The sequence below is a fragment of the Cydia fagiglandana genome, chromosome 6, assembly GCF_963556715.1.
Source record: "Cydia fagiglandana chromosome 6, ilCydFagi1.1, whole genome shotgun sequence".
Classification (NCBI taxonomy): Eukaryota; Metazoa; Arthropoda; class Insecta; order Lepidoptera; family Tortricidae; genus Cydia; species Cydia fagiglandana.
The window spans coordinates 17,547,630-17,564,751 of NC_085937.1; the positions used below are offsets into that span (position 1 = coordinate 17,547,630).

The 17,122-nt window shown below is 38.5% G+C and overlaps 2 protein-coding genes across 2 annotated transcripts; one reads left to right on the forward strand and one right to left on the reverse strand.

Annotated features, from left to right (window-relative positions):
• Positions 1-367: 367 nt before the first annotated feature.
• LOC134665367 (transmembrane protein 201) lies at positions 368-4,074 on the forward strand. Its single transcript, XM_063522298.1, has 5 exons — positions 368-568; positions 652-769; positions 857-1,053; positions 1,342-1,966; positions 2,577-4,074. The coding sequence occupies exons 1-5, from the start codon at positions 477-479 to the stop codon at positions 3,627-3,629; spliced, it is 2,085 nt and encodes a 694-aa protein (XP_063378368.1). The 5' UTR covers positions 368-476; the 3' UTR covers positions 3,630-4,074.
• Positions 3,921-13,447, reverse strand: LOC134665369 (uncharacterized). Its single transcript, XM_063522300.1, has 5 exons — positions 13,348-13,447; positions 6,181-6,323; positions 5,649-5,822; positions 4,768-4,922; positions 3,921-4,048 (listed from the first exon to the last, which is right to left on the reverse strand). The coding sequence occupies exons 1-5, from the start codon at positions 13,439-13,441 to the stop codon at positions 3,979-3,981; spliced, it is 636 nt and encodes a 211-aa protein (XP_063378370.1). The 5' UTR covers positions 13,442-13,447; the 3' UTR covers positions 3,921-3,978.
• Positions 13,448-17,122: the final 3,675 nt, after the last annotated feature.

The following is a 17,122-nucleotide window of genomic DNA, read 5'->3' on the forward strand; positions in this document are numbered from 1 at the left end:
AGAAAACTGTTTAACACTGACATTGACATTTTCCTTTCGTTCAGGAACACAAAGGTGTTTTAAGGTTGGCAATCATGACTCTTGCACATGGCGCATTTAACCCTGCCAAATCGCGAGTTACGCATGTTCTGATCAGCATGCTCAACCTACATGCATTTACTCACGTGCTCACGTGTGCATTTTTATTACGAATGTAATAAAACTGGCGTGGGCTCATGTGGGCTGTGTGGGCTACTTGCGCAAGAAGAATGCAGTTTCAAAGGCAGGTGTTTTCAACGCCAGCTGCATCCGGACGTTTTTGTTTTGGTCTCCCGTAAAGCTTTTTTTATATGGCAACTCTAGTTGCCATCCAATGAAATCCATGGAAGTTGCGGGGGTGGGTGAACTGACGGAGACGGGAGAAATGTATTTTGGAGGTTATGATTGATATAATGTAATTTTTATAAATAAAATAAGACTCAAACGTCTCAAACAAAATGGATTATACCGTTAAGATGGAATCAGTGTTAATAGCAATAACTACAGTGTTGTGTGCTACATTAGTTTTAAATTTAATATACAAACTCAGGTAAGTCACTTTGAGGTTACGTAGTCCCGCTTTCCCGCCTGATCTAATAATATTATCTTCAAAATCTTTTCTTTTGTATACAGATTAGCGCTTCCATGGCGTGTCAACTGTTGGTTTTGTAATCAAAACTTTTGGATGAAGTTTATAGTTCGAAACAGCTGGGTTTGCCCGAGTTGTGAGCAGTACAACGGGTTCACTAAGGTGAGGTTATTTTTATATTTCAATACCACTACCCTTATAAATATTTAAGATTTAAACGCTAATACGTTACAATGTTATTGTTTTTAGGATGGCGACTACAATAAGCCGGTTGCTAGCATAATAAACGACTCTGCCATTAAATCACCCAAAGTCTTCCAAAGAAGTCCCCCAAAAAATGGATTGTGCAAAATGTGTAACGTAAACCAGCAACTGAAGGTCGCGCAGCTCGCCAACTTCGTGCCCATGCATGAGAGGAACTTCGACAACGAAATTGAAAATTACAAGTATGATAATTTTAATCTGAACTGCCCTAAAAAATTATCTCAGATTGTTATCAACATGAAAAATTTTGATTACATACATCTGTTTACAAAATTTGATTGGCTGATAACACACTTGGTGGAACAATCTAAATAATTAGTTACATAAGTGATAACAATTTGGTTAAATAGAGATAATGAAATTACCTACAATATACTGGAGTCATAAGTTTCTTCAAGCCCAGTAGTAAAAAATTATATAGATTAATAATTAAATTTCAACTTTTTAAAACTAAATCCATTTATTTTCAGGATGCAACTTGAAAAAGCATACAAACTATGCAGCCCTTGCAGAAAAGTTCTACAAAAGAAATTGCATAAAGAAAAAGAGGTACTATTAGGTTCAAAAGTAAAAGAAACGAGGAGCCCGGATAAAAAGAAACAAAAGAATGAACAGAAGAGCTCATTATTAAAGAGCTTTATAAACAGAACCTCCATACTCATTGCTTTAGTCCTAATGATTTTAGTATCATTAGAAAGCTACAATAACACCAATGAATTACCAAGTACATTAATGAATTTAAAGAACATACTCACTGGACTTCTAGATAGATTGATGACCATATTGAAAATGAAACTTTATTTGACATTCCCAACTTTAGAAAATTACTCATTTGACTTTACTAATACTGAGATACATAAAATGTTTAAGATTAAATTAAATGTGACTAATATAGGATCATTAGACCATTTTAATGAAGTGACGCAGAAGACGCTAGGAGGCCTCGTATGTTTGATGCAAATAATAGGACATGTTTGTAATGTGAACAAACTGAAGGATACAGTATTGATTGATATACTCTGGTCAGTCTTTGTTGTGATGTCTGTGGCTGATAAATATGTGACCATGGAACCAATTTACATCAATTTAGTTAAGGTTGGTATAGTTTTATCTTGTTATATTTGTTCCTAACAAGTAATGCTGTTTTTAACCCTTAATCTCTAGCCGCCCAGACGTGAAAACTTGCAAGAAAAATGCAATTTTTCACATTTGATTTGTCAAAACAAAGATTCAAATTAGAATGGAACAGGAGACCTTTTTATAGGTCTCTGGGCGGCTAGAGGTTGATACAAACAAGAGGGTATCACAAAATATGTCTTTCATGTATTTGTGTGATCATAGTCCCCTGTTCTTTCCATTTCCATAAAATTACTTAGGATAAGCTATCATTTAAATGATTTGTTTTGAAAGACGAAATTATTAGGTATCGTCTTGGGTCGTCCCATTCGTTTTTCGTCAAGTTCTTGAATTAGTCCTATTCTGCTTTCATCACTCATTCTACATTGAAAGCCACCGACGATTGTGACGAATGTAGAATGAGTGATGAAAGCAGAATAGGACTAATTTAAGAACTTGACGAAAAACGAATGGGACAACCTAAGACTATACCAATTATTAAAATTGACTTGGTTGTGATGAAGCAAGATTTGAAAAAAAAAACTTTTACACTGGAATGATAATTAATAATATATTTCTCTTGTTTCAGTTGACAAGTCTATTTGCGGTATTGCTTGTTTATAAGAATATGGATAAAACAACACCTACACAAAAGCCTGTGAAGATTCATACCTCTCCAAGGATAAAAAATTTAAGAAACGGACCACATACCTCATTCCTGGATGAAGACAGTGACATTATGTTGGAGACGGATGATGATGTATCACTCAGCAAATTCGGATTGCACAATTTCACAGATTCTTCCACAGAAACTATCAGTCCCCTGAGTTCTAGCATGCTTAATGGTAGATGCTTCACTCCAAAGAAAAATGACAGCATTTGGAGCAAATCCAGACTCAATTCCACATTCTGCGTAAATAGTGTTATGAGCAAAAGTCCAAGTTCCGTCTCAGATACTTTATTTACTAAACCTTCTTTCAATAACTTTCAAAATCTGAAAGATGAGTCTGATTCTGATTTAGACGAGAGTATAAGCTCTTTGTGTATTAGTAGTCCGAAAAAATCGAGTCAAAAGAGCAATTCAATTTTTGCTCTTCGCAAGTTCACTGCCACTCCTAGCTTTGTCGCTCCGGCGCCGTTGAATCGTTCCAGACCATTGATATCTCCTAGTAAACTAGGGCATAGTACGTCGTGGGTCGCGGGAGGCTACTGGGGATCAGAAGGCGAGAGGCCGATCTTCAGCGTGAATGGGAGTCGTTCGTCAAGTCAGAGCTCGGGGTTTGAATCGCAGGCGTCGAGCGCGAACCAGCGCATCGCGTCGCAACCGCCGTCGCGCGAGGAGTCTATCTGCGGGGATCCTGCGGCGTCTCTGCTCGAACGCTTCCAGAATTGTAACACGGGAGGTTACTCTAGTTACCAGTCTCCGGCTAGCTTCACGCGCGTGAGCTCCCCAGTGTTCCCTCAGATGCAGTACAATGGGCACGTTCATATTCCTCAGGCCAGATTCGCGCCTCAGCCCGCGCCCTCTAGTATATTTTCACAGGCTTCTCAAGCTTCGCAGCAGTACCCGCACGGCCTGCTCAAGCCCGGCGGGTCCGGACTAATCAATCTCGCTCAGCTACGCTCGCTTAGCACCAGATAATCTCACTAGTCAGCCATTTTGACTCTTTTCGACGCTCTTGACTCATACGTATATTTTTCTTTTATTCTTTGATTCTTTTTTTTCTAGTATATGGTAAACTGCCATTATGATAAGCGGACTCGTTAAGTTAATGTTAGTATTAAGCGGTTGTAAGGTTTGAGACTAAACCCTAGTGTTAAGTTGCTGATCTCGTGTTTGGTGCCAGTCGTGGCTGATTGTGAAAGCATGAAGAATTATTCTATTGTTACTAAATAATATGAGGACGTCACTGTCCTCGTCTTGAACAAAATGTGATATTTTAAAAGACTAGTAATTTTCTAAGATGAGAAAGAAATGATTCTTGATGTTATCATTGTTTTTTTTGTTTTGGTTTAGCCAATGGTTTTGTCATTAAATATCGGAAACCTTTTGTAAAGTTCCTGCAATAAAAACATGTTGTAAAATATCGTTATTTTTCTTTCAATGTAGAAAATTAAGTCGAAAAGTTGTCAGCGATGGCTATGTGCGCGACTTGGACGCCATACATAGGCGGCGTCGTCGGTTAACGGGTCATATTAGACTTATTGACTGTACGAGTATACATTGTCATCACTTTCACTTTTCCCATACAAGTTTCGCAATAAGTTGATACCGTCAAACGCGATTAGCATGGATTAATCTTGCATACCTAATAAGGGGGAGGCCTATGTTCAGCAGTGGACGTCTTATGGCTAAGGGGGAGGCCTATGTTCAACAGTGGACGTCTTATGGCTGAGATGATGATGATGATGACCTAATTTGCCTATTATAATTTCTTTACAAGGCAAATTTCTCGCATACAGCCACGCGTCGTAGCGTAGTGGGCTCGTGATTCCGTTCTCGGTGAACACAAGATCTGAATCTGATCTCATCGTAAGATAAATATGTGGATTACCAATAATATAAGTAGATAGATTAGAAAGTTAATGAGGAAAATCTAAGCTCCCACGCAGGGGCGTATTTAACCTAGGGCCATCCGGGTCTGTTTGTTCCGTGTCCGGGGTTGTTTTTCATCCTTGACTTTAGGGCGCCGAAACTTATTGGCGGGGCGCCAAATTTCAAAATACGCCCCTGCTCCCAAGATAAGTCCATAGCGTATAAGACAGATTCCAAGACTTACGAATTCCTAGCCTTCCGCTCGCACGTCTGGAGGTATTGATGAGGTCGCGGTGGTAGATAGGTGTCATCATACAGCGAAGACGCGTAATCAGATACGTCCGTGCAGGCCCACTCGTGCTCTTTGTACCTTTTTAGACCCCATTCGGTCTTGTTACCCTAATGAACAAAGTTATATATTATAGGTACAATAAGAATAATGAAATGGAGGTATTACCTAAGTAGTGCTAGATGTCTACTAGAGAGCCATCTGTTGGCGCTGGTGGCCTAGCGGTAAGAGCGTGCGACTTTAAATCCGGAGGTCGTGGATTCAAACCCCGAGCTCGTACCAATGAGTTTTTCCGGAGCTTATATGTAATAAAATATCATCGAGATTTACCATCAGTCGCTTTTCGGTGAAGCAAACATCGTGAGGAAACCGAACTAATCCCAATAAGACTTAGTTTCCCCTTCCCTAGCACCACGCCACACACGCCAGCTAAGCTATCGGTCGCCTTCCTCGCGGCCCCGATGCCTGGCCCTGCTCAAACGGTATCACCGGGCTAGGGGTCGTGGGGTTGGGTAAACGATCGGTAGCGAAGAGCTGGCCCGCACTTGCAACACCGTCATCCCCAAAATGATGACTGACCTCCCCACGCGGTGGGGAGTGACCCGCCACAGCCGTCGCAGCCGAAAGGCGGGCACGGCCGCTCATACCTCTCTAAATGAGAGGTATCGAAGGATATACAGCAGCAGCCTAGTTTCCTCTCTGGGTTGGAAGGTCAGATGGCACTTGGCTGTCGCTTTCTTAAATCTAGTGCCTACTTGGGATTAGTTGTCAAGCGGACCCCAGGCTCCCATGGCGAAATTCCGGGATCAGTTGTTTTAGATTAACTAGGAACATACGAAGCACTTCAAATTATCCGGTTGCGGGTACCACTGGTGCTTGCAGCGCCGGTAATACCGCTGCACGGGCCCGCACAGAGGCTTCGGCTGATGGTTGTACAGGAGGTCGTTGGTCGTCGTGAAGTTGCCGCAGTTCTCGTGGCTATCGTGAAGGTATACCGATTCCACGTTGCCCTTAAGGAAATCAGCAGATCCTATACTCTGTATCTTTAGGTATTAAATAAAAGTAAACATAATCTACCCTCAAATGGCTCCTAAGCTAGTTCAGGGTAGAAAAGCGCGAGATAGACTACCCGTTCCTCTTTAATTAATACATTTAGAAAAAGACTGGTGGTTCATCTCGCGGCGAGATACTGTCGCGCTAATCATGTGTGCTAGCCCAGCTGGAAGTAAGTTACTTACTTCTTTCGAATAGATAGCTATTAAGTATCTCAATAGTTTGGCCAAATCCAACCCAAACAGTTATTCAAAGCTACCCAAAGTTAAATCATGACTGGTTATAGATGAATCATTTTTGTGTCACGTCACCTACCCGCAAACTGTTAAGTTTATTTAATCTAAGCTCAGGCATTCGGGATTCGGGCTTCATCTTTTCATAGTCGGGTTCTTCTTTAGGTGGGAAGTAGAAGGTGCCTTGCTTGGGGCATTCTATTCTGTCTTCTACCCAGTTGCTGCCTGGACAAAATAGCCAAATTGTATATTAAGTTCACGTTATGTTTATTTTGTTGTTACCTGGTTAATATATACGAGTAGGTAGGTATATTAAGCTGAGAGAAATGCCAAATGCTCAACCATCCTTAAACTCACTGACAAAACCATCCGTTTTCTCAGCTCGAAATAACAATCTGTGCACGAACTGAATGTTACTGAGTATTGAAATTCTAAGTAGGTAAGTACCTAAGGTCGTCAGTAGGGTAATCCATAGCATATGTAGGTAATACGGTCAACGCAGGTCTCCAAATAATGGCCCGCGAAAAGAAAGCAAAGGCTTAGCCGTAGCCCTCTGATCAAGTTAAGAGACAGCTGCTGTATTATCTTCTTCTCTGTCGTATCGCTCTTGACAGAGCGGTCGTGGTCACGTTGAGTATCCGCATCGGTACTATAGTTCGTTTTTTTTAGCATTAGAAAGAACTCCACAGAAGCAAGCGTGCAGTTTTTATCTGGCTCTTTAATTGTTATAGTCCGGGAGCCGGCTGCATGAAACAAACCTCATCAAAAAATAGAATATACCTACCCTGTAGAGGTACCTGACATTTAGTAGATTCCAACGCACTTGGTCGGCCTAGGCTTAACCTGGCAGATTTTGTACAAATGGCAAAAACGTTGGACAAAAATTCATCAAAAAAAACCTCATCGAAAAATAGAATGAAACTTGTATGGTAGGATACCTGACCTTGAGGACAGTAAAAAAAAAGTGGTCGGCCTCACCTTAGCCTGGCAGTTTTTGCAGTCCGACCAGATTTATTGGGTCACGTGAGAGCTACAATTTACCTCATCGAAAAATAGAATGAAACAAACGGATTATAATAGCTAAAATAAGCCTGTCGACGTATGTCTTGGTCGGCCTCACCTTAACCTGGCAGTTTTTGCAGTCCGACCAGATTTATAAAAAAATCATCAAAAATTTTTTATCGAAAAATTATGAAACTTGTATGGTACGATAGCTGCCTTTGAGAACAGTAAAAAAAAAAGTGGTCGGCCAAATCCTGTGTATGCAGGTTCCTGTGTCCGACCAATTTTGTGGTACCACGTGAGAGCTACAATTTACCTCATCGAAAAATAGAATGAAACAAACGGATTATAATAGCTTAAATAAGCCTGTTGACGTATGTCTTGGTCGGCCTCACCTTAACCTGGCAGATTTTGCAGTCCGGCCAAATTTATAAAAAAATCATCAAAAAAATTTTATCGAAAAATCGTGTGAAACTTGTATGGTACGATAGCTGCCTTTGAGGACAGTAATAAAAAAATGGTCGGCCAAATCCTGTGTTTGCAGGTTCCTGTGTCCGACCAATTTTGTGGTACCACGTGAGAGCTACAATTTACCTCATCGAAAAATAGAATGAAACAAACGGATTATAATAGCTTAAATAAGCCTGTTGACGTATGTCTTGGTCGGCCTCACCTTAACCTGGCAGGTTTTGCAGTCCGACCAGATTTATAAAAAAATCATCAAAAATTTTTTATCGATAAATCGTATGAAACTTGTATGGTACGATAGCTGCCTTTGAGGACAGTAAAAAAAAATGGTCGGCCAAATCCTGTGTTTGCAGGTTCCTGTGTCCGACCAATTTTGTGGTACCACGTGAGAGCTACAATTTACCTCATCGAAAAATGGAATGAAACAAACGGATTATAATAGCTAAAATAAGCCTGTTGACGTATGTCTTGGTCGGCCTCACCTTAACCTGGCAGTTTTTGCAGTCCGACCAAATTTATGGAAAAATCATCAAATGTTTTATATCGAAAAATCGTATGAAACTTGTATAGTACGATAGCTGCCTTTGAGGACAGTAAAAAAAAATGGTCGGCCAAATCCTGTGTTTGCAGGTTCCTGTGTCCGACCAATTTTGTGGTACCACGTGAGAGCTACAATTTACCTCATCGAAAAATAGAATGAAACAAACGGATTATAATAGCTTAAATAAGCCTGTTGACGTATGTCTTGGTCGGCCTCACCTTAACCTGGCAGTTTTTGCAGTCCGGCCAAATTTATAAAAAAATCATCAAAAAAATTTTATCGAAAAATCGTGTGAAACTTGTATGGTACGATAGCTGCCTTTGAGGACAGTAATAAAAAAGTGGTTGGCCAAATCCTGTGTTGGCAGGTTCCTGTGTCCGACCAATTTTGTGGTACCACGTGAGAGCTACAATTTACCTCATCGAAAAATAGAATGAAACAAATGGATTATAATACCTAAAATAAACCTGTTGACGTATGGCTTGGTCGGCCTCACCGTAGCCTGGCAGTTTTTGCAGTCCGACCAAATTTGTGATACCACGTGACAGCTAGAATAGGACCACACATGCTGTATTCCATACGCATCATGACTTTGTGTACCTATCTGATGGGCGGGCGTATATGAAACGCCTTCTTGTACGTGCAGGTGATCCAGGTATACACCAAAGCTTAGTTTTCAATCGAACACTTGTAATATAAGAGGAAAAACTACACGTGATCCTTCCAAAATTTAAATAAATGGTAAAATGTTCCTCCACGATGTTCTCAACGGGCATCTAGACTGCGTTGGATTGCTGTCACAGTTAGGGCTCCGCGCTCCCACGCGCCGAACTCGTCACACCACACTATTCCATATTCCCTGTCATCGTACCAATTATGGCCAAAATTCTATTCTATTAAATTCTGAGTAGAATCGCACGTACCTATAATAAATCGTTCCAAAACATTGACCCTTTCTTCTCCTCCAGACGTGTTTTCAAATCACAAATTGCAAAGCAACTTTCCTGGTAGTCACGCACTATCACACCCACTTACACACATACACCCCACACACACACACACACACACACACACACACACACACACACACACACACACACACACACACACACACACACACACACACACACACACACACACACACACACACACACACACACGAACACATAAATTCCAATAAATGCATACAAACTAATAGATTCGCTCGCTTATGTAGGTACTGTATGTATTTTTATTTTACTATTTTTTATTTATTGTTTACGCAAAATTAGAGCTATACCTACTATTTTAGGATTTTTTTTCCAGTTTACAGTTATTATTATTTTTTTCTCTTTTTCCTTGTACCTTAAAGACTTACAAATTAAGTTATATTTACGATTCTTGTACAGCACAAATTACAAGTCTACCCACAGATGATTTTTTATTATGTATAAATTACAGGAAGTTCTGTTATTGGCTATGCTATAAGTTCTCATGTTTTTTGTATATTATTTAATGTAAACGCTGTTGAACTTCTCAATAAATATAAATAAATAAAAATACACAAGATAACCTCACATATATTAAGTGATTATCTTATTGTTATTTCTTCGACTCGCAAAGGCGTTATGTGTCCTTCAAACCATTTGATCTTATACATTTCATCTCTTAATGTCCAGCCACAATGTGTTGCATCAAATTTGATGCAAGTGGATTCTGCCGCACACTGCCACATTGAATTTATGAAAGCCGCCCGTAACAAGCCATACGTCAACAGGGTTATTTTAGCTATTATAATCCGTTTGTTTCATTCTATTTTTCGATGTGGTAAATTGTAACTCTCACGGGGTACCACAAAATTGGTCGGACACAGGATTTGGCCGACCATTTTTTTATTACTGTCCTCAAAGGCAGCTATCGTACCATACAAGTTTCATACGATTTTTCGATATAAATTTTTTGATGATTTTTTCATAAATTTGGTCGGACTGCAAAAACTGCCAGGTTAAGGTAAGGCCGACCAAGACATACGTCAACAGGCTTATTTTATTCCGTTTGTTTCATTCTATTTTTCGATGAGGTAAATTGTAGCTCTCACGTGGTACCACAAAATTGGTCGGACACAGGAACCTGCAAACACAGGATTTGGCCGACCATTTTTTTATTACTGTCCTCAAAGGCAGCTATCGTACCATACAAGTTTCACACGATTTTTCGATAAAATTTTTTTGAAGATTTTTTTATAAATTTGGCCGGACTGCAAAATCTGCCAGGTTAAGGTGAGGCCGACCAAGACATACGTTAACAGGCTTATTTAAGCTATTATAATCCGTTTGTTTCATTCTATTTTTCGATGAGGTAAATTGTAGCTCTCACGTGGTACAGTCAGCAGCAGAAGTCGCTATACACTCCAGGTGCTCAAAGAGAGGTAAACGTTTAAACTGTCAAAAAGTTGTTGGCTGTCATGGTAGTATTTACTTGTGAGCGCTCAACGTGTCACAAATATGTTAACAGTCGCTATTCATTAATTTCTACACTTACAACAAGTCATTGATACCTTAGCTGTCAAAAAACCAATGGTATCTAAGCGGTCAACGTGTCAAATATATCTGAACAATATGGAAAAATAGACTTTAAAACATACAAGTATGGTCGAATATTGAATAAAAGATAGCCATGCTAATTTCAGGTAAAGCGTTTTGACAATCATCGAAAGCAGTACAGTCTTGTCACCACATACATCTATCTCACGTTTTGCCCTTCAACCATTTGACAGGAGCCTCTCGGTCAACTTACTGCAAACTATTTCTTTTAACAGAATCGTCAAGACGAATGACACATAGCAAAAGCTAACTGAAGCCGAATTTAGACCCAATTGTCAAGGCACGTCGTGGTCTCAGTAACAGGCGTTTGCTTTTCAAAGCAGAGACCGCGGGTTCAAATCTCAGTCGTACGCACCTAGAGATTACAGCTTTTTGTTTTTTTTTTTTGGATTTCATTTCTATTATTAATTTGTGTCTTCTGGTTTTATGTTAATTTCGCATTAGTTTATCTATTTTTTGAAGATAATGTCACATGTAGCGTATGTACGACTTTCTATCAGGACGTTGTAGGTTTGAACCCGCAGTGGGCGTTACTTAGATTACTCCTGTGCGGAATGCCATTTGATATTTACTACTCAAAAATCACGTTTGTTGTATGGGAGCCCCACTTAAATCTTTATTTTATTCTGTTTTTAGTATTTCTTGTTACTTATAATAGCGTCAACAGAAATACATTATTTGAGAAAATTTGAACTGTCTAGCTATCACGGTTCCTGAGATACAGCCTGGTGACAGACGGACGGACGGACGGATGGATGGACAGACGGACGGACAGCAGAGTCTTAGTAATAGGGTCCCGTTTTACCCTTTGGATACGGAACCCTAAAAATGGTGGTCTCTTCGAAAACTGACTAAATTAAATTAAAGGATATGAAAACAATGCATTTTATTCATTTCAGACATCATGTTTTATAGTAACATTTATTGCTTAAGACCTACACAATCGATATCTAAATAGAAATAGTCTTAGTTTTATTTTTCAAAACGTTCGGGGTTCGATTCCCGAGCTGAGTACACATTTTTTTTAATGTATGAATGCAGTTTTTCGTGTTACTAAAATCGATGACATGATTCCTAAGAAGAGATCGGTGTATATCGTATAGTATCAGATTTTCCCATACTGGCCGATCTAAATGGGCCACCCTGTATAGTATATTTTACTACAATAAGTGGGCTAAATAAATATATTAACATAGGTATATAATATGATCAACGGTTTGGAAGAACAGCTGCATATGACAGTTAAAATAAAAAAAACCGATCATTCTAGTAGAACCTACTTATTTATTGTATAAGTTTGACACTTAACGATAAAATACTTCTTTAAGAAAGGAGGTGTCAATTACTAGTGCTACAGTATTTATTTTAAAGTTAAACAGATAAAATGTTGATGCTTAGTTACCATTGAAATAACAACTGCTTAGCAACTGGTGGCACCCTGGCTGCTGACGTACGTGATTGGCAGTGCGTGTAGGTATTAATGACAGCAGCTTGAATTTGATTGCTTAGTTACCACTGACTTTTTAACCGTTATTGTCATTGTGATTAAATAAGGGTGTATGTGTTAAAGAAAAACTCAGAAGTTAAGGTATTTGTGACGAACTGAAAGCCTACGTGAAAATGACATCTTAGATGTCCTTATTTTTGTGACGATTGAAGTGTATATGTTTTCTTGGACACCTTGCCCGCTCAGGTATATCTGCTGCTGACTGTACCACAAAATTGGTGAGACACAGGAACCAGCAAACACAGGATTTGGCCGACCACTTTTTTTTTACTGTCCTCAAAGGCAGCTATCGTACCATACAAGTTTCATACGATTTATCGATAAAAAATTTTTGATGATTTTTTTATAAATCTGGTCGGACTGCAAAAACTGCCAGGTTAAGGTGAGGCCGACCAAGACATACGTCAACAGGCTTATTTTAGCTATTATAATCCGTTTGTTTCATTCTATTTTTCGATGAGGTAAATTGTAGCTCTCACGTGACCCAATAAATCTGGTCGGACTGCAAAAACTGCCAGGCTAAGGTGAGGCCGACCACTTTTTTTTTACTGTCCTCAAGGTCAGGTATCCTACCATACAAGTTTCATTCTATTTTTCGATGAGGTTTTTTTTGATGAATTTTTGTCCAACGTTTTTGCCATTTGTACAAAATCTGCCAGGTTAAGCCTAGGCCGACCAAGTGCGTTGGAATCTACTAAATGTCAGGTACCTCTACAGGGTAGGTATAATCTATTTTTTGATGAGGTTTGTTTCATGCAGCCGGCTCCCGGACTATTAATAATTATTGAATTATCTAATATAGCATGATCAATACATATAATTTACTTCAAATTATTACCGCTAATAGTGCCCGATTTGGAACCACAGGCTTACTTCTGCGAAGTTCTTTCTTATGCTAAAAAAACGGGCTATAGAGGCGGACACAGCTCTTCGCACGATCTCCCGCCATCTCCCTGTTGGCAGACTGTCTGGCACAGTCAGATACGCGGTTTCCCACTGCGAATTTTATTTGGTAAGTCCAGCGCATAGGTGATCTGCCGCGCGATCTGGTTCCCTCCACTCTTGTACGACCAGTCGCTCTATGGAGTCGTTATCTCGCCTAGAGACGCTGTATTATATATGTACAATATTGTGCACTTAAAAACTTACCTATGAGAACTCCACTACTGTAGAAGGGCTGTGGCCTCAGAGCAATGGCGATGGCTTCAGCTCGCGTCGGGGATTTTGCTCGAGTATTCATCATCGTTTTTCAGTATATTATATGCTAAGAATGTTTTATTTGATTGAATGATTTGTTGGTTTAAATAAAATAGAGCTTTGGGACTAAATAGCAGAATTATCTAAGAAAATATTGAAACAAAATGTTTTGTTTACTTTGCCTGTTTGAATGTTTAACGTAGTTTACTCTTTGGTTTTTAAAAATAATTGACAGCTGTCTATTAAGAAAATAAAAGCTCTTTTCTATACCTCGTTTTTTTTAGCATTAGAAAAAAGGTAAACAGTCTTGATGTGTCTTTTAATTGAAGAACACATTTTAAAAATAATTTACGGCAAATATGTAACAAATATGAATCTAATACGATCATTTATATTCTTCTGCTTTCATAAGTAATAGTTTTTGGTTTTTAAAAAGCGTTTTTCAATTAAAAGACATGTCAAGATCGCTTACCTTCTTGCAAGTTCTTTCTAATGCTAAAAAAAACGAACATAACTGTTATATAAGGGTTGTAATTTTGTTGTAATAGGTACAGTGAGTATTTTATTATCAGTGTCAGCCTTGCTAATTTCTAGTTTCCATAAGGGTGTGAATCAGTCGATTCAATAGGGAATATTAAGCTAAACTCGGACAAGAGGACGTCATCAGCACAATCACAAATCGAAAGTTCGTTTTCTGCCTCTCTATCACTCTTGCTTATTCGATCGATAGAGAGGCAGATAAACTGTAAACATGTCATGCATCAATGTCATAGTCATAGTGAAAACTTGTCAAAAAACTGTTTAAGGCTTAGTATGTATAAGTTACTCTATGGTTTACTATGTGCACTGGTGCTGCACTGTGGTGGCCTCGTGGTGGCAGAACATTGCAGTAATACTCCCTATTGAAGGACTATCACAAATGCTAGAACTGATATTACCTTAATAATTGCCCAATAGGTACAGTATTTGATGATAAAACAGCAAACAATATCAATTAAAATATAATTCACATTTGATCAATTACTATGAGACAAAATAAGTTGAGACATTAAAGGCTAATCAGCATTAGTAGTCTGTGCAGAAATAGAAGAGTCGTGGAGAGTATTGGGCCCAATACATTCCACGACTCTTCTCTTTCCGAATGGACTCTATCAACAACTTTTTCACATCTCTAGCTTAGTCAATTTTTATGATATCTGATATAAATCACGTTTAGGGGTCTAGGCACATGCTCTGGTCCAGGTTCGTATTGACAGACTGCCTTTTCACAACTACCTCACTTTGTACACAAATGTCAAAACCTACCCTCATTGTCTATACATAACAATATCAATCAGTCACACAAATGGCAATGGTAGTCAATATAAATGGCAGTTACTTGACAGGTCAAACAGAACATAGATTTATCAAAATATTGCTGCTGCTACTGGCACTATTCAAATTGAAATGCTATCGCATTTAATAAAACATCTTTTACTGCTAAGATTTGAAATCGAATGGCATTCTATTTTGTTTTGTGTCACTGTACTTGATTAGCGATATATTTACTTCTTCTGTCTTCACATCATTGACCTATATCTCAGGAGTGGCCTTATGGGCAATTAGATATGAGCGCCGCGCCGGCGCGCCGCCGCCGCCGACAAAATATTCGCGCCGCCGCCGCCGACGCTGCGCTATCGGCGTGGCATCGGCGTGACCTTGTTAGATACTACTACTTTCAGAATCAGATTTTATCTAGTTTAGATCTTTAACGGCGCCACTCTGAATAGCTTATAGACATTCAAAAGGTAGTTTAGGTCCATATTGTAGTGTGTGTACTACGCCTTACCCACACACGTGCATAGCTTAGTATATAATGGCTTGTACTTGTTATTTAAGTCAGAATAAACCTATATTTCGCACTATCGAGTTCTCCTTTACGTCCCACCTCACATGGCGACCCTGCCAGTGCGGCCTTGCGCTGCACTGGCGGCGCGCTGCGCCAGCCAGAAGTACTGGTTTTAGTGAAAATATTCGAACATTCAGTGTAATAAAAGACTATAAAATACTCGTAATACAAAAAGTGAATGTGAAAGTTTGAGACTAATTATAACAATTAAATTATGTGCAACGTGGACAAATACCTAGTGATGAAATAGCAAGTGAAAAAAAACCAAAAGTAGACGTGGAAAAAAGACAAATGTGAAAATAGACTTAAATAAAATAAAAATTATAATAAAATAAATAAAAACCGCTGATAAGTTGGAAGTTGCAGCCGGGAGCTTGTTCGCGTCCCGGACCCCAGACTTGACCTTGCCGGAGTTGGAGTCGAGGACAAGGTGGAAATGTAATCGAGAGATATTCAAAGGCAGGTGCGGTGCACAGTGTGGTGTTACGTTATGAACAGTCGATTGTCCATTTCTTTTCACATGTTAAATAAGTGTAGTGTTATTTTCCTTATCATTTCTTATTTTACATTTCTTTTCTTTTATTAAGTAATAAAAATAAGTGACATTATGTAATATTAGCTATTGCTCTCATGGAAATGAAGTTTACTTTCTTTTTTTAATTTTTCCTAAATTGGTGCTAACATATAATTTAAAGATGTGGCTTAATATTTCTTTTTTTTTCATAATTTAAATAAGTATGCTGTCTAATAATGAAATAATAGTATGGTTAAAAGAAATACACATATTGATTTCATTTCCTAGCTCCATGTAAATTAATCATATTTTTTTAATGCATTTCGTAATTTTATTTTATTTGGTAAACTCAACAATAGATTATTTCTGCACTTAGATACAAAATTCGTCATAGTGTACAACTGTACAAGTAAGGCGCGCCATCCGCGGCGCGTGTTCACATAAAAGGGATTGGAATTTCCCAAGCAGCATGGAAGTGTCGGCAACATCAATATACCAGCCAATTTAGAACTAAGAGTGATTTAAGGGATGTATAGGAGTGTCAGAAAAGATTTAAGCTGCATAAAAGGTATTTTACAGACATTATACAGCTCAAGCTGTATAAAATCATTATAAAGGATTCTGCGGAAGCATGGGGTGCTTTATCAGAATATAAAAAAACTACTTTAAAGCGAAAAGTGCTGTGAGACACTACAAGCTAATTCTATCGTAAAAGCTGTTTACAGGCTGTATTGTAGTAACACTTGGCACTTTTAGCTGTACAAAAGTATCTGTCAAGTCCGTTTTAAAACTTTAAGTGTCGTGAAACACTACAAGCTAATTTAATCGTAAAAGCTGTATACAGGCTGTATTGTAGTATCACTTGGCACTTGTAGCTGTACAAATGTATTTGTCAACCCCGTTTTAAAGCTATTTCTTATGGCGTAATTTTACTCTCCTATAAGAATAGTAGTTGTATAACTTCTGTCTGTAAGGGTATTATAAAACTAAAAGAATAAATGGCAGCTATAGTACAGCTTTTTTCAGTATTACTGACAGAGTTGCTTATTTTGGCGTAATTTTACACTCGTATAAGTATATATTTCGACCACGAAAATAAAAAAAATGTAATGAACAAAATTAATAATTTAGAAAATTATGAAATGGAACGAAGAATAGAAATAGACATTTGGACCTAAGGGTTTTTTTATTTGTTATACGGATTTCTAAAGAGACTTATAACTTATGTACGGAGAACCGAAATACAGCCAAACGAATACAAATATCCTATTATAAAGCTGTTTTAATTACAAAAGCTGTAAATGATACTCCATTTATTACACAGC